The following is a 27,847-nucleotide window of genomic DNA, read 5'->3' on the forward strand; positions in this document are numbered from 1 at the left end:
TATATTGAATTGGTCATAATGATCGATGACTGCTTATTAAATATCAATTACTGCAACTAAATACTAAGCAATGTATAAAACATAAAAACTCATGCTGGGAGATGATACAAAAAGGAAGATAGAATTCCTAGTCTGTTAACAACTGATATTTGGTATTCAGAATGCTGTAAGACTAGTTAGAAGATTATTTGATAACATATCAGTTAAATGATTATTTAGGCAACACAGAAAAGTAATGATAATATCTACTTGTCAAGAACAGCGCATCCACACAAAGCCCAGTATCCACACTCTCCTCACTCCATATATACCCATCATCATCCTGCTTGCATGTGATAAACTTAGTTAATACACTAATGATAGAAATGTGTGTGTTGTACCATATAACTCCAAGAACTTCCTCCAGTCTTTAAGAGGTTTAATGGCCACATTAATAATTCCCAGGTGACAGAAGTGTACTTTCAGAAATATATACTTAGTGGGTCTTAATGATTCTCCTTAGCATTGTACATCTCAATCTATTACATCAAACTAACCAGCCTGGCATTGCAAAGGAGTCAGTCACTAATAATATAGAACTCCCTTCCATACCAAACATACCTAAATCAACAGTGACATGCCATAGGCAGATGAAAACAAGGATATCTTCTTGATCTCTTATGCCCTAGAGCATATTTTACATTTCCCTACGTAGTTTTCTTAAGGAGCAGAGTTGCTGTTATTAATAATAAAGACTGAATTTTAAAACCAGTGTTGGCAGATACTGAATTTCTTGCTCCTCATGCCCTCATTTTAATTTTCTCTTGCAAAAGAAAAAAAATATCATGTCTGGACTTGCAGCTCCATCTATATTACTCTTAAGAGGAGGTAGAAAAATAGTTTTAAACTAATCTGTATCTAGATTTGTTTTTCCATATCTGTGATCCTAAACTAAAGCATGTCTGTCCTAAGGGGGGGGGGACACCAAAAGAAAACAGGCAAAAACTAGCAGGCTGAATGTATAAGCAAAAGATAAGACAAACCTACCCCTCACAACTACTAAGGCCAATTCATTCCTCAGAAAATTAAGAAGGTAACAATGTTTGGCCACAGGAATATGGTATGGAATGTTGTAGATGAGACTCAAAGCACAAATATGGGTGCCCCTCCATATCCTCATCTACTAAACAAAACAGAGGCTATGTACTACTGACCCTCTCCTCTACTACCAATTATCTGCAAAGGTTCAAAAAGGTTGAATGAATGAAATCTCATACAGTAACAAAGAGCAGGATCCAGCAATACTGGAAGTTTCTCACCCTGTGTAGTTATCAAGATGAATGAATGACAGTCCATATTCTTTATTTCCTTTCACATATAATTTAATATAGCAAATATCAATAAATCTAAGAAACATTGAACACTAATCATTTATCCTCTTTTCCTAGCATGTTGGGGGATCCTGAATATTACTTACTTGTATTAGGTGTACAAGGCAGGTTTAAGAAAGATATTCCTCATGTAAGTATTAGCAGATGAATGCAGCACTGAGTAGAGACCAAGCTAGTGGTCTATCAGAACTCCTGCAAAACAACTGTCTTCTTAAAACCTTCAGTTAATTTGAAAAAGAAGACGGAAGAAGCACATAGTAATGAAAAGCAATGGATTACAGAGTCAGACTGACTTGGGGTTGCATCCTAGCTCTGACTTCTAGTTGTATGATCATGGAGCTTTACCATCCCTAATGAGTTTCAACCTCCTGAAAAGAGAAATTACAATGCCTTAGAGGGCTGCAGTGATGATTATATTAAGATTAAATAAGATGATTAAATAAGAAAAAAAAAGTGTGTGTGTGTGTGTGTTTCTTTGTGTGTGTGTGTATCTTACCCAACATAAAAGGCAAGGAAAGTGATATATAAAAGCTATCTACACCTATCTATATGCTCAATTAACATGTTATAAGCCACAAGTACAATCTTGATATTTTTGTAATTTTAAGAGTACCTGATTAATCTCACTGCATTGCAATAAACCTTTTAATTCTGGTTCTGATTTCTTTCATGATTAAAATGTTCTTGTGCTTCAATTAAAAAAAATAAAAATGTTTTAAAATTATTTCTTAAAGACAACTTTGGCTTATTCCTAATACTGCACATTTCATCATATTAATATTCTGTGCAATTACTTAACTTTTGGGAAGGATGCTGGAGATCCAACCCAGGGCCTTGCTGATGATAGGCAAACACTATAACGGGGAGCCTCATTTCCAGCTCCCATTTATTTTTTAAAGTAGCTCTCTCACTTTAGACTTAAAAGAGGAGGCCAGAACTAAGGAAATAACTAAGTCTAAGGAATATACATGGTATATCTTATACAAGCAAAGCATTCCATGGCTAGAGGTATAATTCACATGATGGAGTTCTTAAGCAGACTCTGGAGACTACTGCTTTTCCATGCCATATTTGCCACTGCGTTCCATAGCAAGAGATATCCCTCAACCCAAGAAAATGAGTGGGATACAGAATGCAAAAGTAGTGCTTTCTAACTCAGAGCACTTCTGACTGCCCCATATTATAACTAGGGGAAATCCATTCCCCACTACTTGCCACCCTATCACTTCTTCCTTTGGAATGCACATAGCCAGTGTCAAGGACTGATTAGCAGACTCAGCCTAGGCAAGCTGTAGCTAGTTTTTTTTTTTTTTTTTTTTTTTTGCTCTTGGTGAAACCAAAAGAACACTCCTTTCTTCCCACATTTTGAAATCTTCAAGTTGACAAGTCAGTGACCATTTCTAAAACATGCAACATATTTTGCTTGAGGTGCTACAGAAGACTTGAAAGAATATCAATGAACAGGGTTACTTCCTGTTTTTCCTATCTAACAAAATGGAGTTATTATAGTGTATTGGAAATCATATATTAAGGAATGTTGGTTAACCAGTCACTCTTGCCAAGATCAGATATGAAAAGAAAACAAAAGTTGGCAACAATTCTAGCTCTGATATTTCTCTTCCAGCATTATATTTAATAAGGTTAATCTTTGAAGAATCCATTTTTTACCTGATTTTTAATGGAATTTGGAGACAATTTATAACTACAACACAAAATCATATAAAATTATCTTATGTGACTATTTCTATTATTTTATTTAAAAAACCACCAACTTAATTTTTAAAAAGACTTATTTTTAGCTAACTCTTACATGTCCTCTCTAGTAACAGGTCACTAAATTGTATTTTCATTTCAACAACTTCTAAAAGGAAGTGAAACTGAGGGCTATACGAGGATATAACAGCAGCCTATGAAATATTCTTAGTTTTAAGCAAAAACTAACACTAACAAGTACAGCATATCTTGTTCTTTCATGGGCCAGCAAATTGATAGTTTGGTTTTTTAAGTTACAAAAATAGGATGGAGTAATTATATCTACCAAACTCACAATAGCCTGTTCAATGGAGAGTAACACTGTAATTTTTCTTCAAAGACAGTAAATAGGAAGAAAAAGCCCCTAATTCTGTAATATAAGGAAAAATCCCAAACCCTTGGGCGCCACTTACAGGCACTAAACTTTCACTGATTTCAGTTACCCTGAAGAGGGATAGACATAAAATCTTTGATTTTAATGGATATTTCTTATATAATTTATCATTTGTAAATGTATTTCCTATACTTCCAATTTCTACATCCAAAATTATAAACTGAAGGAAATTCTTAAGTAAAAATCACAAAGCTCTCTTTTTAAAAAACTCAGTAGTTCTGTAGAAGTCTTCAGACCTCTACTACTGTTGAAACAAAAATATTTAAAATTTCAGTTTTAGATTTTCCTCTTGAAAGTATGAATGTAACTACTGTCAAAAAGAGGAAAATGCACAATTCAACTGAGATCTTATAGTACTGCTTACAATTAGCTTTTTCTAAGACTTTAAGTGGTAAATAATCTGACAATATAAATAAAACACATGGAAATATTATAGTACAAGTATTTTTCTCCATAATATAATTTTTTACACCAATAGATTCAAATGAATTTCAACCCCACTGTCAAGAAAACTGAAAAAAATAATCACTACATTTCAAAAGATAGGGATCAAAATTTTGTTACAAATGAAATCTTTGCATATGACATTTGGGATGAACCAAGAGCATTCTGGTTAATAAAATAACTTGTTTGAAAAAATATTATGCTTACTAATCCATTATTTAATATACTGTACAATTAAAATCCCCCCTTAAAGAAAGGAAACAAAAATTAAGCATGGATTACTTAGTCTTTGAATCTCACAAATTATTTATTATATCCAAAAAATAAATAAAATTAATTTCTCAAATTTGGGGTCAGTTTTTTAAAAAATCCAAAATGTAGTAACAATTGCCTTCTAAGAATTATTCTGATTGAGTTTTAATCTGATCTGCACAGAAATAAGACACCGTGGAGCAACATTTCTTCTTGTAAGACTAAGTTATGTGTACCATTGCATACAGAAAACTGTACCAGTCACAAACCTCCTTTCATTGTAATATCGCCATGGTACAGTGCTAAGCATATTTTTTAGATTTTATTTATTTTTTGGTAGGGGAAGACTTCCAAGTAATAAACGGCCCATGTTTTTAAACCAACATATAAGTGCACAAAAAAGAATCAAAGCATTTAAAATAATTAACCAAAACCTACTGTCTGACGCATCTCACAGTAGACACACTTTACTCCCTTAATAAATGTCAGGGAATTCTATAGAGCAGCGAGTGACTGTTACGAAAATATTTCCAGCAACTCTAAACGCCCATCAACACTTTGTGCTTTTGCAATTACTATCAGTTGTTTAAAAAAAAAAAAAAAGATTATAGCTGTCACACTTAAAAGAACTTCTTTTAACAGAAAAATTTCCAATAGCCAAAACAGTGTGAGGCCGAGGAGCCAAATTACCTTACACATTTCCTAATTCACGTGCACCACAAGACCTATCTAAGCCGAAGCCCACGGCACCGTGACCCCTGGAATTCGGCGGCGGCCGGTGCAGCTGCACCAAGCAGGCAGCACCGCACCGGCGCTGCGGTTCCCAGCCACGCCGCAGGGGCTGCGGGGAGCAGTCACCACCGCTTTGAAACTGAATGGCTGACACATCCGGTCCTGGCTCCTACACCACTTCGCCAAATGCAAACTTCAAAAGCCAAATTAGAACTCGAAACAGAAGTCACTGGAGTCTTAGTGATGCAGTATGAATTCCCAAGAACACAAGGAGCTGTTGGGGGTCACAGTTCGAAAAACCACACGTCCTAGAAGACCGCAAGCCCCGCCGAGTCTGCAGCGGTCAGCCGGTGCCGCTTTGACAGGCGTTACCCCGCGATACACCCGGAGCCCCCGCGGCCGGCACTCGAGGCGCGCCGCCTGCGCCCGGGTCCGGTCCCGGTTCCTGCCCGGGCACTCAAGCTCCTACGGGCCCAAGGGCTCTGCCTGTCACAGCCGGGGACCTCCGCCTTCTTGGCCCTCCGTGCCCCCCACCCGACCTTGGGCTTCCCAGTCCACCCCGCCCCTTTCCGACCTCCGCCCGCGCAGCTCGGGCCTCGCTCCCCAGTCCCTCGGGGACACCCGCCCCGGGCGCCGCCGCTGGGCTGGTACCCACCCTTGGTTCAGCTCGGGGAGCCCCGATCCCCGGAAACCCACAAAGCCAGCTGGGGCCCCACACCTTTCCCCAACGGGTCCCCGCAGCGCGGCTCGCACGCCTGTCACATGTCTGCAAACAATAACAAACTCTCCGGCACGTCCTCGTCCAGTCCCCCGGCTGGGACCCGGACGCCAGCCGACCCTGGAGGGCTCCGAGGTGCCTGTGGGCGCAGGTCCCGGCGAGTGGTGCCGAGTCCCGCAACGCCGAGCCCCGGGACTCCGTGCGCGATGCCCGGGATTCATTCATTGCCCTCCGCCCGCCCAGGACCCGCCGCACCTCGGCCGCGCTGGCTTACCCGGCGGGGGCCGCTGCAGGAGGCGGCTCGGCGGCAGGCGCCGGTTTCTCCCCGGGCTCGGCCCCCACGGGGTTCGGGGCGCCGCTGTCCGGCGCGGCCGCTGGTTCCAGAGGGTGGGCGCCGCCGCCGCGGCTCGTGGGTCCGTGGGGCTGCGGCACCGCCACAGGCTGGAAACTGCTTCCACCCGCAGCCGCGTCCGCGGGCTCCGGCGACGGGGAAGTGGAGGAGGACGGCGGAGAGGCGGTGAGGAAGAGTGGTGACTCGGGCAGCTGGTCCAGCTCCACACTCCGCACTTTGCGCAGCTGCCGCCGCCGCCAGTCAGCCCGCTCGCGGCCCCCGCTGCCGGTCTCCCGCAGCAGCCCTGCGGCTGCCACGGGAGCGCTGCTCGCCTTGAGAGCCCCTCCGCCGCCGCCTGACTCGGGGCTCGTCGCCCCGGCGCCCGGGAATCCAGACGACGAGGCGCGATTCCCCGCCGCCGCCGCCATTTTCTCTCGCGGGCTACATTCGCTCGGCCCCTGCGAGGGAGGGAGGGGGCGGGGAGAGCGCAGGGGGCGGGCGGACGGGCGGGCGCTGCGCCGCCGGCGTAGGACCGCCTGCGCTATCTGCGTGAGCGCGGCCCGCCAGCGCCGGCCTGGAGGACCCGCGGGCGGGCGCGCGGTTGCGGGCCAGCGACGAGGCGGAGGCGGAGAGTGCGCCCGGGGAGGCGGTGGCCGCAGGTGGAAGGGAGGGAGTGGTCAGTGCGCCCGATTCCGCAAGGGCGAGCACGGTGGGCTCCGAGAGCCCGCGCTCGGCGCTCTGGGATAGGATGGGCGCACTGCAACCGCTGAGCCGCCAGGTAGTCCTGGCCACACGGGCGAGAGGCTGGGGCTTGGTGGTAGCTTTGCACCTCTTCCCCTTTGCTGCAATCTCGGCCCAGCTTGGGGGCGTGGGGGGGGTTCGATGAAGCGCGCCCAACGGGAGTTGCAGGTTCTGAACGAAATACTTAGTTCGAACTTGGATTTATGGTGCTTGAAGGGGACGCAGGCCGGAGGGTTTGCAGTCTGTCATTCGCACTGCTCTTTGCAGTGGATGTCTGGGGTCCGGGCGCCGACCAGCCTTCCACCCCTAGCCCGCCCGCGCCCGACGCGCAGGTGGCGCCCAGGATTGTAGCTTGCTGCAAAGCAGAAGCCAGCGTTTACCAGACGTGCTGTTGCGGACCAAAAGTAAATAAAGTTGTGTTGTTTTGAAGAAAGCATTCCAGCTCTTTTGTCCCATCCCCACCCCCTCGTGCTACAAATCGCAAAACTTTAAGGTTTCTCATTCTTACTTCACATCCTGAAACTGTGATTTGGGACAGCACCCCCACCCCCACCCCCGCGCGCACCACCGCCACCGCACAAACACCCACCGGCTAGAGAGACAGGGAGGAGCGGGGGTCCCTGCAGATCTTTATTTTTGTCTTCGGCAGGCATATACAGAACCACAGAGCGCACGTTTGGGGTAAGAACCAACGCTGTGCCAGGAAGAGCTTTCATGTCATCTTCGGTCAGGTCTTGGCCCTCCCCGAATCCGATGCTTCTGGCTGCACGTCCTTCTTTCCGGCAGTCAGGTGACGGGCTGGGTTCCCCAGTCCCCACCCCTGCAATGCCCGGGTTGTGGAACGTGGCGTTGGAAACCTTTGCAGACCAGGAGAGACTCTGCGAGAAGGTGCTTTGGGAAGTGAAAGCAACATTTACATGTTAATGATTTTTGACTTTTTTTTCAACCGAGTAGACCTTCTGTATCGCGTTTATTTCCCCGTCTCTTCTTTTCCTCTACACTTTTGGTCTAAGTTGGGAAATCTCCCAGAACCTGGGAGCAATGTCTCTAGATTTATTTTATGAAACATTAATTAAGACAGGGGGCAGGAGGCGTTTCTACGTAGAGAAAGGGGAGAGCTATCTTTGTCAATCATGATGTATCTAGACAAAAGCTTGAGCAATCTACAAAATAATTATTTTGACTTCTCGAAAATAGATTAAATGAAAGCCCCCTTCTCAGACATAACGTTAACTGAAAAGGAAGGTGACATAGAGGGATTCTTAAAAGGGTCCTGATTTCATATTAGTTAAATGTTTTGAATATTGCTCTGACATCTGCCATAAGATAGTTTTAGATCATTACATCCAAGGATACAAATTTTGAAAGTTTAGATAAATCTGTTAATTTTTTTAGCTCTATGTTTAGATTATAATTATATGCTTTTTAAAGATAGTCAAGCATATCACCCATACCAAACAGAAGCTATTTCCTAGGTCTTCCCTGATTGCCCCACCCACCAAGTCCTGAACTGAAATGGATAAACTTTCCTCATTTTTTATTTAGATCCAAAAATTATTTACATTTTTTCTCACTTAGATAATTAAGTGAGAAAAGTAAGATTTAACCTTTGAAAATGGTTCTAACTTCTGACCAATTTTGTTTAAGCAAAGGAGCAGAGTAAAAATGGGATTCCAGCAAGAGGTTACCTCTATCTGTAGGATGATTGAAACTTCTTAAATTTTTTTTATTTGTTCTAATTAGTTATACATGACAGCAGAATACATTTCAACTCATTGTACACAAATGGAGCACAACTTTCCATTTCTCTGGCTGTACACGATGCAGAGTCACATTGTTCATGTAATCATACATGTACATAGGGTAATGAAGTCCATCTCCTTCCACCATTCTTAGAAAGTCTTTTTTTGAAGAGTATTTGACTGCATGGATTCCTGCCCAACTTTCTGAGTCTTAAGCATGATTAAACCACTTGCTATGGTTTTGGTGCTGCTTGAATCCTGCTTTATATCACTGCACAGACGCATATGTCAAATACCAAGCTACTGTTGACTCTTAAGCCTTAATTTGATTTTTTTAATGACATAAAGGACACATCTTTCTTACAAGGTTGCCACTAGACCAAAAATTCCAATTACCATTTCCAAGCTCTTTATTCTCACCCAGATATAAACTTTGCAGTGATTTCCCATACACTATGACAATTTCAGTAAATTTACACCGTGCTTTACAGATGACTGCTCCCTCACAGTGCTTCTGGGAATCACCTAAGTCACACTTCAGTTCCTAAGTCAAGTTCATTTGGAGTATCCAGTTAAACATTTGACAATTTTTTGGCTGTACATAAATATCACAGGCATTAAAATGAAAAAAAAATGTATGCACTGGCAGAATTATTTCAACTTGTACCTCATTCATTATATATTTATCAGCACCTACTATGTATGTGCAAGAAATTTTTTTCCTCCTGGGAGCTATTTTTTTTGTTTTTCTTCATTTATTCAAAACATTCTCATCTACAATTTTAATAGTGGTTATTTATTGGGCTGACTCACAGAATTTCAGATCCATCAGTATGTGAATATATTCATATCATAGCTATGTTTGTGAGATTTGCCTTAGGTGGACATAGAAACTTAAGAGTATAATCTTGAGGGCTGGGGATGTGGCTCAAGCGGTAGCGCGCTGGCCTGGCCCCTCCGGGTTCGATCCTCAGCACCACAAAGATGTTGTGTCCGCCAAAAACTAAAAAATAAATATTAAAATTCTCTTTCTCTCTCTCAAAAAGAGTATAACCTTGAGAATAGGCCAAAAGCTGTCCTCTCGGACTTGTAGATATTTATTGTGTAACACGTGCAGGAGAGATGGGGACTAGAACTTGATTTCTCTATCCTTTTCCTAGATACCACACTTCCCAGTGTTCCCAGATGTTTTAAATCAGGAAATCTTGTCATCTGTGTGGTAATTGGCCTCCTATAAGGGCACTGTAGGTGATATTATAGTAGCAAGTCTCTCAACTAGCCTCCACTTCACCATGCTTCAAAGGCCTCTGTGAAGATTATTGTTGGAGGAAGGCAGGAGGTGGAAACTTGAGAAGTGGATTTGGGTCAAGGTGGTGTTAAGGTTGATAAAACCAAATGGCATTGAACATTTGGAATGGAAGCCCATAGAAAAAAAGAAAAAAAAATGTCTCTAGGTGTATACCACATGCAGCATATAAAACAAATCTGAAAGGTTGTAAGAAGAGAATCCTCGAAGTCTCTAGACTGAATAGGCTGCTAAAAATTACTATTAAAATAATTATAAAACTGTATTGAATCTTGATTATGTGCCAGGACAGTGATAACCACTTCATGAATATTGAATTATTTGATCTACATAATAACCCTATGCAGTAGACACTATCATCATCTCCATTTTACAGACAAAGAAACTGAAGCCCAGGGAGGTTAAATAACTGAACCAAGAGTATGCAGTTGGGGAGCAGCAGCGACAAGATTTCAACTTAGAATGGGTTCTATTCTGTTCTTATAACTTCAAAGCTGCAATATATGTTTATTATTACTAACAAATTTAGAATCTTTGTTGTTTTTCTATAGTTAGTTCTTACTTTCTTAGTGAACATAAAAATATTCACCAAATCTTTCAGAGTTCTTGTCTCAATGCAGCTTTTATTCCCTAAAGCCTTAAACATCTGAAGTGAAAATTATACCATGAGGGTCTTCACCAGTATACCCCCTTGAATGGAGAAAGGGAGAGGAATACTACACTTTGTTTTTTTTGTTTGTTTGTTTGTTTTGAAATAAAAGTTCTAAGTTGCACTAACTTTTCTATTTGAAAAAAAAATTGTTTTTGTAGACCAAGCAGAAAAATTTACCTTTGAATTACTATAGGTCTTAAGATCAATTATACAAAAAATAGTAGAAAAATGTAGAGACAGCTGCCCATAAAATTCCCTCCTCTCTCCATCCATTACCATGCAAATGTACTGGGGAGCCTCTGCCTAGCTAGGAACTATGTGTTCCAGCATGCCTTGCAGCTAGGTATGAGAGCTGCCAATTTAAAAGAAATGGCACAGCTGGATACAAGTGACTACAATGGCCCAGGGGATTGCAGGGCAAGGGAATAAAAGGGTCCCTGGAAGGTGTGGATGGAGGACAGCCCCCCACCCCAACCCCCAGCCCCCCAGACAACATCAGTTTCTTCCCAGGAGTAAAATTCTATTGTCTTGAGCATGTTTAGATCTATTTGGTATAGCAGTTTAATCTACTCTAAATAATACAATATAATTTTCTTTGTTCTCTAATGCATTGTGAAACTTAAAGCTTTCTATAGGAAAAGCAGTATGACATAAAGACAGGAGGGTTTTGGTATCAGCCTGGCCTAGTGTTTGAATCTCGGCTCTTTCGTGATTAGTGATGTGACCTTTGGCTGTATATACTTTAGTTGTCATTAACATATGGATGTGGTAGTCACCTGTGAAGCCTTACCCTTTCCCTTGTCTTCACCACTAGTTTGTTATACACATACCGGATATGGAAGCACCCATATCTTTCTAGCTATTGATGCTTACTTTGTTTACTAAATGACAGGGTGAAACTGGGTGCTCCCACCATCGGATCCTGTGCAGCCTGAGGCAGTGATGGAGTGACTTGACAGGAACAGCAACTAGACATGATTTGCATGGAAGTATGGGAACCCAGAGTTCATGCTTCTTCCTAACTCCAACTTCAGCGATGTCACACTAGTAGCTTGAAATTGGCAACCCGGGATACACTTATATACTTCGATGCATCATACATAGATGGGATATAATTTCTCATTTTTCTGAGTATACATATTGTAGAATCACATTGGTCATACAGTCACATACATATATACAGTAATAATGTCTGTTTCATTCTACTATTTTTCTTATCCCCATCCCCTGCCTTCCTCTCTTTTCACTTCCCTCTACTTAATCAAAGGTATTATTATTATTATTATTTATTATTATTATTTGCATTACAATTCTTAATACACATCCATGATGGGGATGGGGTGGGGAGCATGGGAGGATTGGAGAAATTTTAGATAGGACAAAGGGGAATGAGGAAAATGGAGGGGGCTTGGGGATAGGAAAGATGGTGTTATGAAATGGACATCATTACCCTAAGTACATGTATGAAGACATGAATGGTGTGACTCTATTTTGTGAATAACCAGACATGAAAAATTGTGCTCTATATTTGTACTATGAATTGAAATGCATTCTTCTGTTATGTATAACAAATTAGAGTAAATAAATAAATTCAAAAAAAGAAATTAAGAAAAAAAGAAATTGGCAACAAGGAGAGTTTTTACACCATAGAAACAAATGCTACAAATCAGAGTTCTACCCTCTACCAGAGCTGGTTGTTAAACATTGATGAACATGCCAGCTCTCTTGCCCTTTGGGTGAGATAATTCAGGGGTGTGTTCTACAGTGGTTTCTAGATTTTTTTTTTTTCCAACAGGATTAAACTTTTTCTCATAGTGAAAGCCAGTTTGAAAACACAACTTTATTGGCTGGTTTCCCTGTCTTACTTCCTTATTCCCTTGTCAATATTTCTATCACCTCCCAAATCAACTAGAATCCTGTTCCAAGCTCTACATTTGTGGGAACTGAAAGAAAGACAGGGGATGACAATAAAGAAGGTTGAAATTATTGAAGGTACAGAACAGTTAGTAGGAACTTTAAAATACTATCTCCTCCTTATGCTTAAGGAATACTTACAGGTTAATTAACTGTAGTAGGAGTTAAAATTATGCATTTAAAACTCACTTGCTTCAAATACATGAATCACCTCCAATGACATTTAATTTTCACTAGGTAGAATTTTGTCATCAATAAAAAGTATACATGTGAAGATTTAAGGGACTCCCTAATATTTCCAAAGAGACACATTTAATCCTGGAACGTAGTCTTGTAAGCTACAGATTTTCAGGCCCCCTTTTCCTTGTAAATATAGGCTTTTCAAAATCTTAAGATATCTGACACTCTTTGTTTATTGGTTTTGATTTTGCATTAGCAGCCGTTCATTCTGTTTTGTTAAATATTTAGACACGTGTTGATCTCATGTTTTATGTCCCCATGGAAGAGCCATATATGCTAAGGATCCCAGTCTTCTAATAACAAACTGCACAAAACTCTCAGGAGCTCACCGTTACAAAGTCGCTTAAAAAGATGTAACTTCTCTGTTTATTTTTTCTTTAAAAGTAGTCCTTTATGGTGCTTTTGTGGTGAAATGAAAACATTTATTTAGATAATGTTCTTGCTGCGTTTCTCACGTTGGCCTAAAACTCTTGCCTCAGCCTCCCAACTAGCTAGATTTTAGATGTTTGCCATCATGCCCAGCTAAATTATAACTTTTTTAAAAACTTTATTTCAATGGTAAATGGAGTTTGCAATTATTTGGATCTTGAATGTCTCCTAAAGTCCTATGTGTTGAGGCTTTGTCACTAGTCTGTGGCACTATTGGGAGGTGATGGAAGCTTTAGGAAATGTGGCATTCTGGAAGGAAGTTAGATCATTGGGAGGGTGCCTGTGAAAGGAATATTGGGTCCCTGGACCTTTCCTCTTCCTGTCTCTTTGCATCCTTGCCGCCATGAGGTAAACTGGCCTTCTCTCCACATGCTCCTGCCGTGATGCACTGGGTCTCCACAGGCCCAAACTAACGGAGCCAAGTGACCAAGGACTAAAATCTCTGAAGTTGTGAGCCAACAAAAGTTTTCTTTATTAAACTTATTATCTCAGTTTTTTGGTCACAGCAACAGAAAGGTGACTGATACTGGGTTTTCACCAGGCACTGTGAATGAGGATGCTTTAGAAAACCAAATGATCATTTATAAAGAAAGGGCAAAAGTATTTAGTAGGAAAAGCACCAAAAAGTTGAGAGTCCCCCTTTGGGGCCACCACTGTTGGAGTCATGTCGAGTGAATCATCAGTTACTTCCCTTTACTGGCCCCCATGTTTCATTTTCAAAGTGAGGAAAGTGAACTAGATGGCATTTAATACCCGTTCCAGCTTTCTAGTTTTATGAAAGCCTATAACATACAGACAAAGGCAAAAATTCACATGATATAGCCGTTATTTGTTTATCTTGCTTTAACATTTTGAGGGCTATCAGACAGTAGAAAAGACTTCTGGTCAGCCTATATCCTTGCCTTCATCCTTGCTAGGTAACAAGAAAAAAATAATGCTTTATCTGGGGAGGCAAAAGAAGCAACAAAGTGTTTTTCTATGATTTTGATTTTTAGGAGAAATTACTGATGCTTGATTGTGTTTTTTAAAGGTGGATTGAATGTTTTACTGACTCATACGCATGTACCTTAAAACAGTGAGATTGATTTATTTATTATCGGATTGACAACAGTTAAAAAGGCAGAGAATGTTGGAGGTTGCTGAGGTCAAGAAGAAACAGCCACCATTGGTAGGAGTTCACTATATTCCTGTAAAAAGCAGAGCCTGAGACAGAAGAACAGGACTAGGGAGGGGGAAGCCAGTCCAGGGGAGTCCTCTCTCACTGGTTTCCTCTGTTGAGGATGGACAGGGCTTGATCCCTTGGGAACCTTCAAAGGGCTGTGTTGATTGTGCCTGGCAATTGTTTACCTGAGGAATGGGCAAGGTAGAATAACACTCCCACCAGCAACAACCCTCATTGGACAAACACTGTGCCAGGAGATGTTAATCTTCCACATTTCCAGGTTTGCACCTGTGCAAAAGCTGATCAGGTGACCACAGGCATCCTTTTCCTGGGGCAGAAGTGAGAGATAAAGATAGAGCACTGGATTGAAGCACTCTCAGGCCACAGATAGCATGAGGCCATAGCCAGAGGGGAAGTACAGATAGGTTGAGAAGATGGGAGGTGCTAAATCCAAAAACCATATTGGGGGGGAAAAATCCAATTTATGAGATGAGAAAATTATCTTGATTTTTAGACTGAGTTTTTAGTACCAGTCTGCATTTCCTGAGGAGATGCCTATCATTGACTTTCATCCCTAATTAAATTACAACAACAACAACAAAAAAGATGCAAAACTAAATACAACATTGCTTCAATGACTAACACATAGGTGCACTTGGCAGAGAGCCCACCCCCTCGCATAGAGTTCAATTGTGGGATGCACTTGTGGCTTCAGGTGATTTAGTGGATAGAATCTGCGGGGTCACACTGCAGCACCACATGGCAATGTGTGGAAGTGTACACGGAAGTATTTGTTTTTCTCAATTTTGTGAACTATAAGTCAAGTCCTAACCTATCCCAGTCTGAGAGGGGGGAAAAGTAAATTAAGGATAACTTTTCTGTGAGAAGGACTCAAAATCCTTGGAAAATTACCACTATCTTCTTTATTACCAAATACAGTGACATAAAATCCTCAAGTGATGTCATTCTTCATTAACATGTGAAAACATTGCAATGCCAACTCACCTCAAGGTAAAATGGACATTGGTGGGTACAGAGTAAGATCATGGAAATTATTGTTTCGGGTTGTTTTAAATCACTTTTGGTATCTCAGAGCTTCTGAAAATTTTGTTTTAAAGATTCACTTCCTTCTTTAGAAATAGGGTATTGCCAAAAATAAGCTGAAACTAATTTGAGGAAGTTTAAAAATTTTATTTTCAAATATTAAAATGTTCAGGGGCAAAAATTTCATTTGAATACCTTTAGAAATCTAAACCTCCTGAAATAATTTTTACATTGCCATCTTTTCCTAAGGGTAATTCCTGATCTTCCTGAAACGGTCAATTATCTCCTGGTTCTTAGGTTCCAAATGAACGGCTGAGAAGTTCCAGGACATTTGCATTTTTCTATTCTCCAACTGCTCTGCAGGCTTTTTGGCTGGAACAAGAGCTCATCGCTGCAGTACCAGGTACAGGCCCAACTCTTCTATTCATGTGTCAGTTGCTGATCATCATCTGCTCTGGCAGAAGGGAAGAGGCAGCTCCCAGACTGTCTGGCCTGTCACATTCTGGAGCTGTCAGTCTCTTGAGTGGCTGAGCATCTGTTTAGAGTGGCCCCTTTAATTCAGCAGATTCCTGGCCCCTTCTCTAGTATCTCTTCCTTTTTCCCTGGATGCTATTTTCATTTTATTTGAAGGGAAGTAACTCAGCATCTGTCATAACTTTTCATATTAATGTAATCAACAATGATAATACTGTTAGGGTAGGTGACAGGGAAGTCGCTTTTGATTCAATGCCCCCCTGACAGAGCATGGATTGCTCTGTGAGTGTATTAACTTTTCCAAGAAGATTTTAATCATTTTTGTTGTCACTGAAATATTTAATGTTCCTTTTATTTTTGTTTGCTTTTGTATTTTGCCAAACAAGTTGATTGTTTTTAAGGGAGAAGGACAACTAGATAATCCAGAGAACAAAAATAAATGTATATCACAATTATTGGTAGAAAGATGAGTATTAGGGACAAACTCTTTCCTGAAAATGAATAATTAAGGATTTTGGCGGGGAGGGTACTAGGGATTGAACTCAGGGGGGCTCAACCACTGAGCCACATCCCAGCCCTATTTTGTTATTTTATTTAGAGACAGGGTCTCAGTGAATTTCTTAGTGCCTCGCTTTTGCTGAGGCTGGCTTTGAATTTGGGATCCTCCTGCATCAGCCTCCCAAGCCACTGAGATTACAGAAGTGCCTCACCCCGCCGGGCTCATTAAGCATTTGATTCAACTAACATTTGCTAAAGGTCTTCCATGTGTTGGGCCTTTTACAGATCGCCAGTCCATTGAATTCCCCTACAGCTCCTCTTTGGGGTAGACAAAGTTCTTTCCATTTTACAAACTTGGAAATGGAGTCATAAAGAGGATTGTATTACATCTTGTCTCAAAACACTCAGGGGGCCAGGAGCAGTGGCTCACACCTATAATCCCAGAGGCTTGGGAAGCTGAGACAGGAGGATCATGATTTCAAAGCCAGCCTCAGCAAAAGCAAGGCACTAAGGAATTCAGACCCTGTCTCTAAATAAAATACAAAATAGGGCTGGGGATGTGGCTCAGTGGCCAAATGCCCCTGAGTCAAAAAAAAAAAAAAAAAAAAAAAAGCTTCTAATTCAAATTCTTGCCACTGTACATTGCTGCTTTCAGGAAAAAAATAAATGTATCCTTTGCATAATAATCAGGCACCTCTTAATCAGTCAGCAAATATTTATCAAATGTTTATCGGGTACCATGCAGTTAAAGTTCTTTTTTTTTTTTTTTGAGTAGTGATAGTGTAGTAATCATTCATATTTCCTCAGTCGGACTTCTGGTGAGCAGCAGCACACAATTTCCCAGCATTTTACTGGGGCTAGAAGTTTAATAGGTGCCAAAAGTTACAAGATTTCTTTGAATGACGCTGAGTTACTCAAATGGGGACCTTGCCTGCCATCTCCTCATTAGCATCATGCCTAATGTGGGGCTGGACTTTCAATATAGGTTTGTACCCATTTCACCAGGATTAACGAATATGTGTGGCAAGTATTCAGGACACACAAACACTGATGTAATATTTTCACTTTTACATTTTCCCAGCTTTGCAAGTGGAGTACTTCACATTCACCTTTTCATTTAGTCAGTTCCAAAGTTCTGCCCTTTTTCCTTCTTTAAAGACACTTGTATGCCTTCAGAAGGAAAAAAAAAATACTAACAAAGATGCCAAGAAAGCACTTTGCTTTATAAAGTCCTTGTAACCTAAGGAATGTTAATCAAACTTTCTTTTTAAATTACGTGTTGGGCTGACTCCAATGTGGAAATCTCTGGCTGCAAAGGATGGAATGTCAGAAGAATACCTGAAAACAGGTGGGGCTTTACTAAGTCTTCATCTTTGATGCTAATTTTTGCTACTTGCATCCAGTGGGGCCAGTACAAGTCCATTGGAGAGGGACACATGAAGAGGATCAAAACTGACAAATAAGGGGGGAAAAGATCATAAAATAATCAGTATCTTAGCGGGGCGTAGTAGCGCACACCCATAATACCAGTGGCTCTGGATGCTGAAGCTGGAGGATTGTGAGTACAAAAACTAGCCTCAGCAACTTATCGAGACCCTCAGCAACTTAGTGAGAACCTGTCTCTAAATAAAATACCAAAAAGGGCTGGGGATATGGCTCAATAGTTGAGTGCCCTTGGGTTCAATCCCTGGTATCTAGGGGGGAAGAAAAAACAGCGTCTTGTCATTGGAGAACAAGTGCAGACTAAAATCTCTTTGTTTCTCAGCTCTTAACTTTAAAGAAATCCGTGATGAAAGTCATTGCTCCTCTGGTGTGCTTCCTTTTACCAGGTAATTATAAATTTACCTGAACTCAAAAGGGCAGAATAGGCCTGCAATGTTTTGTACTTGAAGTATCATCTGTATCCAATTTGTTTAAATGCATGGTAAAATGGGGAGACTTTCCACAGTAGCACTTGGCATGGATTTTTATCATTTCTCCGTTGATACTTCCATGTCACTGAATTAGAAATAACATAAAATAATGGCTTTAGCCAGATGATCTGAAAGTCCTGTCAGTATACCCCAAGTCTGGTTTTTCTTGAGACAGTGATGAATCAGCTTTACTGCATTTGAAACACTATCACAGAATCTGAGCGCAATTCTGTCTTTCCCTTCAGCCGTAAGGGGAAAGAAGGAATCAGGCAAATTCAGCAGTAAGTTTTTACCCTGTTTTACCACCTTCCCGTCAGTATGACATCCCATTGAGGGGCCTTGAAGGATTGGTGACTCAATTCTAGAACAGCATAGGCAATGGAAAGCTTAAGATGGCATTAGGTGGGCTGGAGTTGTGGCTCAGTGGTAGAGAGCTTTCCTGGCAGGAGTGAAGTACTGGGTTTGATTCTCAGTACCACATATAAATAAATAAACAAAATAAAGGTCCATCAACATAAATATATATAATGTGTATATATATAAAAGATGGCCTCAGGTTTATTAGTGGAACAAGGAAAAGAGCAATTCCTAGGAGCAGATAGCAAGGCCTACCATGGAAAGTGAGACAGGCAGGTTCAGCAGAAGAAAGGGAAGGGGACAGTTAGGGGGCTGTCTTGTGATGGAGGCACATTCCTCCAGCTCCTTAGCTGCATCCTCAGCACCTCACCAGGCCACAGTGGTTGCCCCAGATTTGGAGCTGGACAATTTCCCCATGGCTGGATCTGGGACAGCACTGGTTCACTGCAGTGGAGAACTGTATCCCTGAACGTCATAGTAGAATTGCAACCAGTATTTTCATCCAAATGGCATTTACTGTATTTGTTCAGTTCAGTTCAGAAATGTTAACCTTCTACTATATAATCAAGCTTGAACATGTTTTGTTATAAGGTTTAGTTTTTTTAAATATATTTTTATAATTTTTAATTGGTACATAATTGTACTTATCTATGGGGGTACAGTGTGATATTTTAGTACATGTATATAATATGTAATGATCAGATCAGGGGAATTGGCATATTCATTTGTTACAAGGTTTTCCAAATTGCAGGTCAGAACCAATGAATGATTAGGAAATGGTGTTGGATTGGGGATGTGGTTTAGTGGCAGAGCACTTGCCTGACATTTATAAGGCCCTGGATTCAATATTCAGTGCTGAGGAAAAAAAAAAAAGAAAGAAAACAAAACAAAAGAAATGGTGTTAGTGTGTTGTAACCATTATTTTAAAATAAGGGGAAAAGAAATAAAGTAGGAAATATCAGAATGAAATGCCTGAAGTAGGGACAATGTGAATTTTGTGTGTGTGTGTGTGTGTGTGTGTGTGTATTATGTGATAAAGTATATTCCTTACTGCATATTATGGTGAAAAAAGACTCAAGATCTATGGGTTGAGGACTGTATGACTAAACCAAATGTTTGTACGTTCCAGTTCTAGATATTGAAGCAGGGCCACACAACAAGTGTCAATTCATTGATGGTGAATTTGCCACAAACCATTTTACCAAAAATCAAGCTCATAAATAATCCACTTGCAGAATCATTTATGGATACTTTCCCCACATTTAAGCTTTGCTGTATAGTCCTATAGCTAGAGATGTGTTAGGCTTGTCAAGTGTCAATAAATTTTGGCTACCAATCTCACAGTTTAGATAGCTCTGCTCCTTTCTGCTCCTAGCCATGTGATTATCTCTTACAGTGACAGGACTGCAGATAAATTTTCTAGCAAATTTCAGTAAATATTTCATTTGGTAAATTGACCATTTGATAAATTGAGTCGCAACAAACTGATCTCTGGGATACTCATATCCCTTCTACTTAAGAAATTCTTTCCCAGCCATTTCATTCATAATCACCTCTCTCTTCTCTAATCCTTTCTTATTGTCTCTGTGAATCACACTGTACTTTATGACATGCTCTGCTATTCTTTAATTCCCAGTCTACATAATGGTATCAACCCATGTTTGTATGAGCAGATAGTGTATATGTGAGTACAAACTTTGGAGTCAAACTGCCGTATTTGAATCATGACTCTGCAACTTACTGGCTGTGCAACCTTGAAAACCTCACTTATTCTCTCTGTGCACTGGTTTCCTCAGTATCTACTTTATGGATTCAGTGTGAAGAATGAATGACTTAAATTATGTAAAACAAATCTGGAATCCAGAAAGTATTACAAAAGCGTTAGTTATAATACTTCTCTATAAAATGTCATGGTTTGGATGTGAGGTGTCCCCTGAAAGCTCACTTGAGACAATGCAAGAAGGTTTGGAGGAGAAATGATTGGGTTATATGGCCTTAGCCTAATCGGTGAGTTAATCTCTGATGGGATTAATTGAAGTCACAGGGTGTGGCTGGAGGAGGTAGGAATTAGGGCATGGCTTTGGGTATATATTTGTATCAGAGAGTGGAGCTTCTCTCTCTGCTTTCTGATCATTGTGATGTGAGTTGCCTCCTTCTGCAACCCTCTCCCACCATGATGTTCAGCCTCACCTGGGGCCCAGAGGAATGGAGCCAGCCTTCTGTGGAACAAGACCTCCAAAACCATGAGCCCTCAAATAAACTTTTCCTTCTCTACAGTTGTTCTGTTCAGATCCTTTAGTCACAGCAGCAAGAAAGCTGACTAAAACATAAAGTAACACACGTAAAGTACTTATAAGGTAACTTTAGGAATTATAGGTTTGAATTTATTTATTTATTTTATTTTACTTATTATTTATTTTTGATTCAATGTTGGAAGGTTTATTAATGTAATTTAGAATATCAAAACTCTGAATAATAACATATCATGATAATGTCAATAGGTGCAAAAAGCAGAATTCCATGAAACGCAACACATATTGATACAGATGATAAAAGCTCTCAGAAATTAAGCTCTCTAGGAATTAAGGGGAATTACCTCAACTTGATAAACAACATCTACAGAAAAACTAAAGCCAACTATAAACTTAATGGTGAAAAACTGGATATTTTACCTCTAAGATTGGGAGAAAAAAGGATGTCGCCCTCTCCTCACTGTTACTTACAATTCTATTTTCTAATTTCCCACCCAGTGCAATAAGAAAAGAAGATGAAGTAAAACATATATGGAAAAGAAAGGAAGAAATAAATTTATCTTGGTTAAGAAGTGAGTCAAATTCCTCTTTACTTTCTAGCTATCAACATTCACACCTGTGTTTTCTACGAAGTTATCGATTAAGCATGGACTGTCTATAGAGAATCTACTGTATCCCTCGCTGCATAAAACCAAGAGGACGTTCAAAAGTGGCCTCAAACAAAGGCATCTATGGTATAGGTAAATGAGTGAGGTAGGCAAGAAGCATTTAATGAAAATGACAGTCCTGAGTTGCGCAATTAGAAAAACAACATGGTATATGAAATATGCCAATTGTACGAGGTGGACAGTATGAATGACATAGTGTGAGTTTATTTTTCTCTGATGACATCTTCTTCTCCCAGGAAACTGGTTTGAATTTCAGCTCTCTGTCTTCCTCCAATTCACACACTGAGTCTTTTCCATATTTATTAAGAAATTGTTTCCTCCTATTTCTCTCCCTTCCCTTCTTTTCAGGCCCAGTCCAGTTGCTCTGGGGTTATTGTGAGAGCTTACTAGTTCATGTTTCAGATCCATATTCTCTTCCTCTTCCTTTTCTTTTTTAAAAAAGTTTTATCCATTAAAAATAGTTTGAGCACTGGACCTTTCATCAAGTGCTGTCATGGAAAGCAGTGGTTCTCTGCTTCCCTTCTCACATTTCCAGACCTTGGAGGCAACCAGGTCACCTCTTGTATCTGCTTATTTTTATGCTTATCTGTAAGTATCTTTTAACATGTTGTGCTGTCACTTCCTGATTATGTCCTTCTAGGAATTCTCTACTGTCTTTCTAGTAGAGCAGGAGAGGATTTAGTCCCCTTTCCTCCCTCCATCCTCACCATCCCCATCCACTCCCAGAGTTAAGGGGTAGTTTGGATAATGCAAAAACAGTGTTTCTTTGATTGTGACTCCCACTTATAGTTAATCCATGAAAATCAATCAATGTTTTCCCTGAAGTTATGGTTAGCTGCTGTTATTGTTGTTTCTGTTTTAGGTTTCTATGTCTTAAGGTAGTTGTGCTCCTTGGAATGGTGACTAAGTCACCATTTAGAAGCTCAGTGTTTATTCTAGCCCCTATATATAGCAGCATCTTTGTTCCCAGAAGTATATATTCATCAAGATTATCTTTGTATTATAACATTTTCTTTCAGATATTAATGTCTTCTTCCAAAGACTCTTTCAAAGACTCAAGCAAGGAAGCAACTTCATCTGTGCATGTGCACATTCACAGTTCCCAGGTGGGCTATGTCTGTACCTGCCCTTCATTGTCCATATGTGAAGATCAGGGGGTGCTTTGTAATTCAAGTTCCACAATGAACCTGCTGTCAGAGACCACATGGAATATACTTGTGTTAGTCTGTTCTATAAACTACTTCTCTGCTAGTAACAATTTTCGATGTCAGTTTCTCATCACTATAACAAAATACCTGAGGTAGTTAAATTACAAAAAGAAAAGGTTTATTTTGGCAGATCCATTGCTTTTAGACCTCCGATGGGGTTTCCAGATGGCAATGGTGGAAAGTGCATGGTGGAACAAACTGCTCACCTCATGGCCAGGAAGCAAAAGAAGAAGAGGAAAGAGTGAGGGTCCCACCATTCCCCTTGACTGAAGGACCCTTAATGACCTAAGGGCCTCTCACTAGGTTGTGCCACTTTCCAATGGCATCCACCATGGAGCCCCAAGCTTTCAACACATGGGCCTACTGGGGACATTCAACTTGCAAACTGTAGCAAATTGCTATTCCATGAAGAGCCAGTTTCTTCGGACAGTCTCTGCTCCTGTTCTCCCCAGCTCTCCATCAAACCTTTCTTTAGACTCTTTGCCAATTTCTCTAGTTGGAAATGCTGAATGTTGCATGGTGCTGAGATCTGGTGTTTCCCCTGGTAGGCTAGTAATGAGCACCTTTCTAATACATGGTATTTAAATATCTGGTCAGTGTTTATATTGTGTGCATGTAGAAAAAGCAATGTGGTACAAGTAAAAACGGAGTACCTTGATTTATTTTCAAAACACTAAGAGGGTATTCAAAAATGATAGAAAGCAGAGTATTTATTATGAACATAAATAGCATATTATCTTATTTGGACACATCGTGATTTTTATTTTTATGACTTTTTTCAGCCTCTTGTTGGTGTTTTGGAAAGTCTTTTTCCCTCCTAATTTTTCAAAACAGTTTCTTGCGATATATATTAGACGATTTAAACATTTGGAAAATATTTCAGCCTCTCATGCCAGGGAAAATCCCTCACCATGCATGACTTGCTTTCATAATTTTTACTGACAGTCATAGATGGTGTCAGGTGACAGCTGGCCACTAGTCTCGGGGTTGTTGGCACAGAGTGGTAGCACTAGGGAAGCTGTGTTCCTCAGAACACTAAAATAGTTGACAGAGAGAGCCTAGTGACTGAGGAGGGATGTTGTTTTGTTTGTTTGAATTCAAATTTACACTCTCTGGGGGACTGAAATCAACTTTGCTTTTTGCCAGCTAGGAAAGGAGTCACGAGTGGAAATGTGGAGAAAAGTAAAAATGTGCACACACACACACACACACACGCATACATTTATATATCTCTCACAATATCATTTGCTATATACATATGTACATAGCTGCACCATTAAGATTTGTGCTTCTCTCTATGTACATATTTTTATACACATAATTTAAAAATATTTCCTAAGAATATTTTTTAAAGTTTATTATTAATCATTCACTCCGTTTCAGTTTAAATAATTCAACTGGAATAATCAGAGATAGAGCAATTGTTCTAAAAGTAAAGGGCGAATGTTTTCTCTGATACATGAAAGCTAACCAAAAATGGGGGATGGGAAAGCATTAAAAAAAAAATAGAAGAAAGATCAGTGGAGAAGACAAAGGGAAGGGAGAAAGGATGGGATAGGGAAAGACAGTGGAATGAGTCTGACCTAACTTTCCTATGAACATGTATGAACATACCACAGTGAATCTCACCATCGTGTATATTCGTAAAAAAAAAATCCTATAACTAAAACAGAAAGATCAGTAGAGTAGAGGGAAGAGAACAGGGGGAGGGTGCAGGGGAGGGTAAGGAGAAGTACTGGGAACTGAATGAGAGCAAATTATATTCCATGCTTCTATATTCTGATGTATAACTGAAAAGAACTAATAAAAATAGTAAAACTCACAAAAAGAAAAAAAATTAATTAAAAAAACAAAACAAGGCAGAGACAAGAGACCTGGTCTAAGAGTAGCCTTTGAGGAAGAAGGAAGAACCTCCCCTGTCACAGTCAGGCCTTTGTTCCTGGGGGTTGCCTCAATCAGCTCCAGGAAGGAGGTCTTGGTGATGATGTCAACCAGAGAAGAAAACACTTGGGATCTGTAAAAAATGAAACATGTTACAAATAAAAAAATAAATGCACCAGACAACCTTGAGAAAGAGCAAAGCTGAAAGCTTTGTACGTCCTCGTTTAAATCTCACGACAAAGCAACAGTAATCAAGACAGTGTGTTGCGGCACAAGGACAGAATCTAGAATCCAGAAATAAACTTTCATGTTTAGAATCAATTGACTTTTGACAAGGGTGCCAAAGTGCAATGAAGGAGGATAGCATTTTTTTTTTTTTCCACAGATGGTTCTAGGATGACTAGTCAGCTCCATGTAAAAGAATGAAGTGGGAGCCCTCCTTCATAAACACACAAAAATTAACTCCAAATGGATCAAAGACCTAAGTGTAGGAGCTAAAACTGCAAAACTTAGAAGAAAACACAGAGGAAAAATGGTGTGATGCTGGATTTGGCAATGATTTCCTGGATATGACACCAGAAGAACGGGGAACAAAAGAAAAAAATGCTTAATTAGACTACATTAAAATTAAAAACTCTTGGGTTTTAAAGGTACTATTAGGGAATTGGAAACACAACCCTGAAAAAGGAAGAGTATCTAGAATATATAAAAAATTCCTATAACTCAAGAATGAAAAGACAAATATTCAATTTTAAAATGGGCAGAGTATTAAAGTAGACATTTCTCCAAAGAACATGCACAAGAAGTGGGCAGTGAGCTCATGAGAAGATGCCCAACATCATTCACCACCAAGGAAATGCAGATGAAGGAACAAGGACACAGCACTGCATACCCACTGTTCTATTGACTTTTTCCCCCTCAGTGATCAAAAGACCTGACAAGAACAACTTCAGAGGAGGAAAAGTTTATTTGTGCTCACAGTTTTCAAAGGTTCATAAATGGCCGACTCCTTTACCCTGTGCCTGAGTTGAGGCAGAACATCAAGGCAAAGGGGCATGGTGCAGGGGCATGGCAGTCGGCGGGGGGGGGGGGGGGGGTGGTGGTGGAGAGAGAGAGAGAGAGAGAGAGAGAGAGAGAGAGAGAGAGAGAGACACAGACACTGACTCCAGACCAGGGGGAAAATATATACCCAAAAGGCATGCCCCCAGTGATTCACCTCCTCCAGCCACACTCTACCTGCCTAGAGTTACAACAAAGTTAATCCCTATTCATGAATTAACACTCTGATTAGGTCAAAGTTCTCATAACCCAATCAATTCACCTCTAAACTTTCTTGCATTGTGTCACCCAAGAGCTTTGGGGGGACATCTCATTTCTAAACTATAATACCCACTATGATGGTTATAATAGTTTACAAGAGATAATAATGTTAGAAATAATAATAGTGTTGGAAATATTATGGAGAATCTACTGGTGAGAAATATGAATCATGCAGTCACTTTGAAAAAATGGTTTGGTAATTCCTTAAAATGTTTAAAGACCCAGGAATTCTACTTCTAGGTATGGATCCAAAAGAACTGAAAGCACATGTCTGCACAAAAACTCGTACATGAGTGCTCATAGCAGCATTGCTCATAACAGATTAAAGGCAAAATGTATACCAACTAATGAATGAATGGATAAAGCAAAATATGGCAAATCCCTACAATGAAGTGTCATTCGGCCATAAAAAGGAGTGAATACTGATTGATAACATAACGTGGATGAACCTTGAGCACATTTAGCTAAGTGAAAGAAACCAGACACTAAAGACTATGTATTGTATGACTTCATTTATATGAAATGTTCAGGAAAGGCAAATCTGTAGACATAGAAAGCTGATCAGTGGTTACCAGAGTTTAAAGAGAAGGAAACCAGCAGTGACTCATTAATGGGTCCAGTTTCTTTTTGGCGTGACTCAAATCAAGAAGATGCAGAAAATACACTCAACCAAAGCAATGATGTGCATTTGGAAACATCACCATACACTTTGACCATGGCCCGTGTAATGGCTCTCTGTGAAGGAAGGGGGCCAAATCAAAACAAGACAGGCAAGTCATGGTCTAACGATAATGTGTCCTCAAAGCTGGTTTTCTCGTTTGAAATATCTAAGTAAGTCACACAAGTCCTCTTAAAAAAGTACCAAAGCACTGAACAGGCTCATTTGTTTTTATTCAGGTGGTTTATTATACCTGAAAACAGATGGGAATTAAGGTCTTTTTGTTGTTATACTTTTTCCTTAGGGTCTTTAAGACTATTTTTTATTCCAGAAAAAGATACACAAATTTTTCATGTTCACCCTACTCTGTAATCAACTAAAATTCTGTTTGTACATTTTTTGTCTGTTTAACAGCATCTTCATTATTTCATAGACATTATGTATCATAATGAAAGTTGAGAAAGGTTTCTATTTTTATTAGTTTTTAAAGAATACTCTTCTTGTATGTACATAAGGAAACGTAAATTAACTGATGATTTTACTTGGATCAAAAATTGTAGAAACACAGAAATAAGTGAAACTTGTTTTGCTTTTTAAATTATTAAATCATATAAAATTACAAAAAGTGGTGGTAGTGGTTAAGATAGTTAGATACCAACCACTTTTAATACGTGGTAATATTTTGCACTCTTAACTTCAAATACTTTTTTGAAGAAATAAAATGTAACTGATAGGAAGACCTCTCTTTCCTAATCTCCAAAGATCATTACCATCCTGAGGCTGGTGTATATCCTTCTTGTCCCCATTGTTTGCTCTGACTACACATATTGATATCCATAAACAAAATGTAATTTAAAATTTTTAAAAAATTCTTACTTGTTATATATGACAGCAGGATGCATTACAATTCATATTACACATATAGAGCACAATTTTTCATATCTCTGGTTGTACACAATGTAGAGTCACACCATTCGTGTTTTCATACATGTACTTAGGGTAATGATGTCCATACAATTTCACCATCTTTTCTACCCCCATGCCTCCTCCTTTCCCTCCCTTCCCTTCATCTAATCCTCCCATGCTCCCCCTCCTAACCCCACTATGAATCAGTCTCCTTATGTCAGAGAAAACATTTGGCATTTGGCTTTTGAGGATTGGATAACTTCACTTTAGCATGATATTCTCCAATTCCATCCATTTATCTGCAAATGCCATGATTTTATTCTCTTTTATTACTGAGTAATATTACATTGTGTATATATACCACATTTTTGTTATCCATTCATCTACTGAAGGGCATCTAGTTTGGCTCTATAGTTTAGCTATAGTGAATTGTGCTGCTATAAACATTGATGTGACTTTGCCCCTGTATTATGCTGTTTTAAAGTGCTT

The 27,847-nt window shown here is 40.0% G+C and overlaps 1 protein-coding gene across 3 annotated transcripts in view; it reads right to left on the reverse strand.

The window, feature by feature from the left end:
- Positions 1-7,571, reverse strand: part of Map3k1 (mitogen-activated protein kinase kinase kinase 1) — a 77,121-nt gene extending 69,550 nt beyond the window's left edge. The window contains exon 1 of one of the 3 annotated variants that reach the window (XR_013423538.1): positions 5,937-6,538. Coding sequence is in view for 1 of the 3 variants with exons in the window: in XM_021722458.3 (XP_021578133.3) it covers positions 5,937-6,421 (485 nt within the window). In the remaining 2 variants the exon portion in view is untranslated. Of the gene's footprint in view, positions 1-5,936; positions 6,539-7,323 lie in introns of those variants that run through there. The other 2 variants (XM_078016350.1, XM_021722458.3) reach the window with 2 other exon arrangements.
- Between the last annotated feature and the right edge of the window lie 20,276 nt (positions 7,572-27,847).

Source organism: Ictidomys tridecemlineatus, chromosome 1, assembly GCF_052094955.1.
Source record: "Ictidomys tridecemlineatus isolate mIctTri1 chromosome 1, mIctTri1.hap1, whole genome shotgun sequence".
Classification (NCBI taxonomy): domain Eukaryota; kingdom Metazoa; phylum Chordata; class Mammalia; order Rodentia; family Sciuridae; genus Ictidomys; species Ictidomys tridecemlineatus.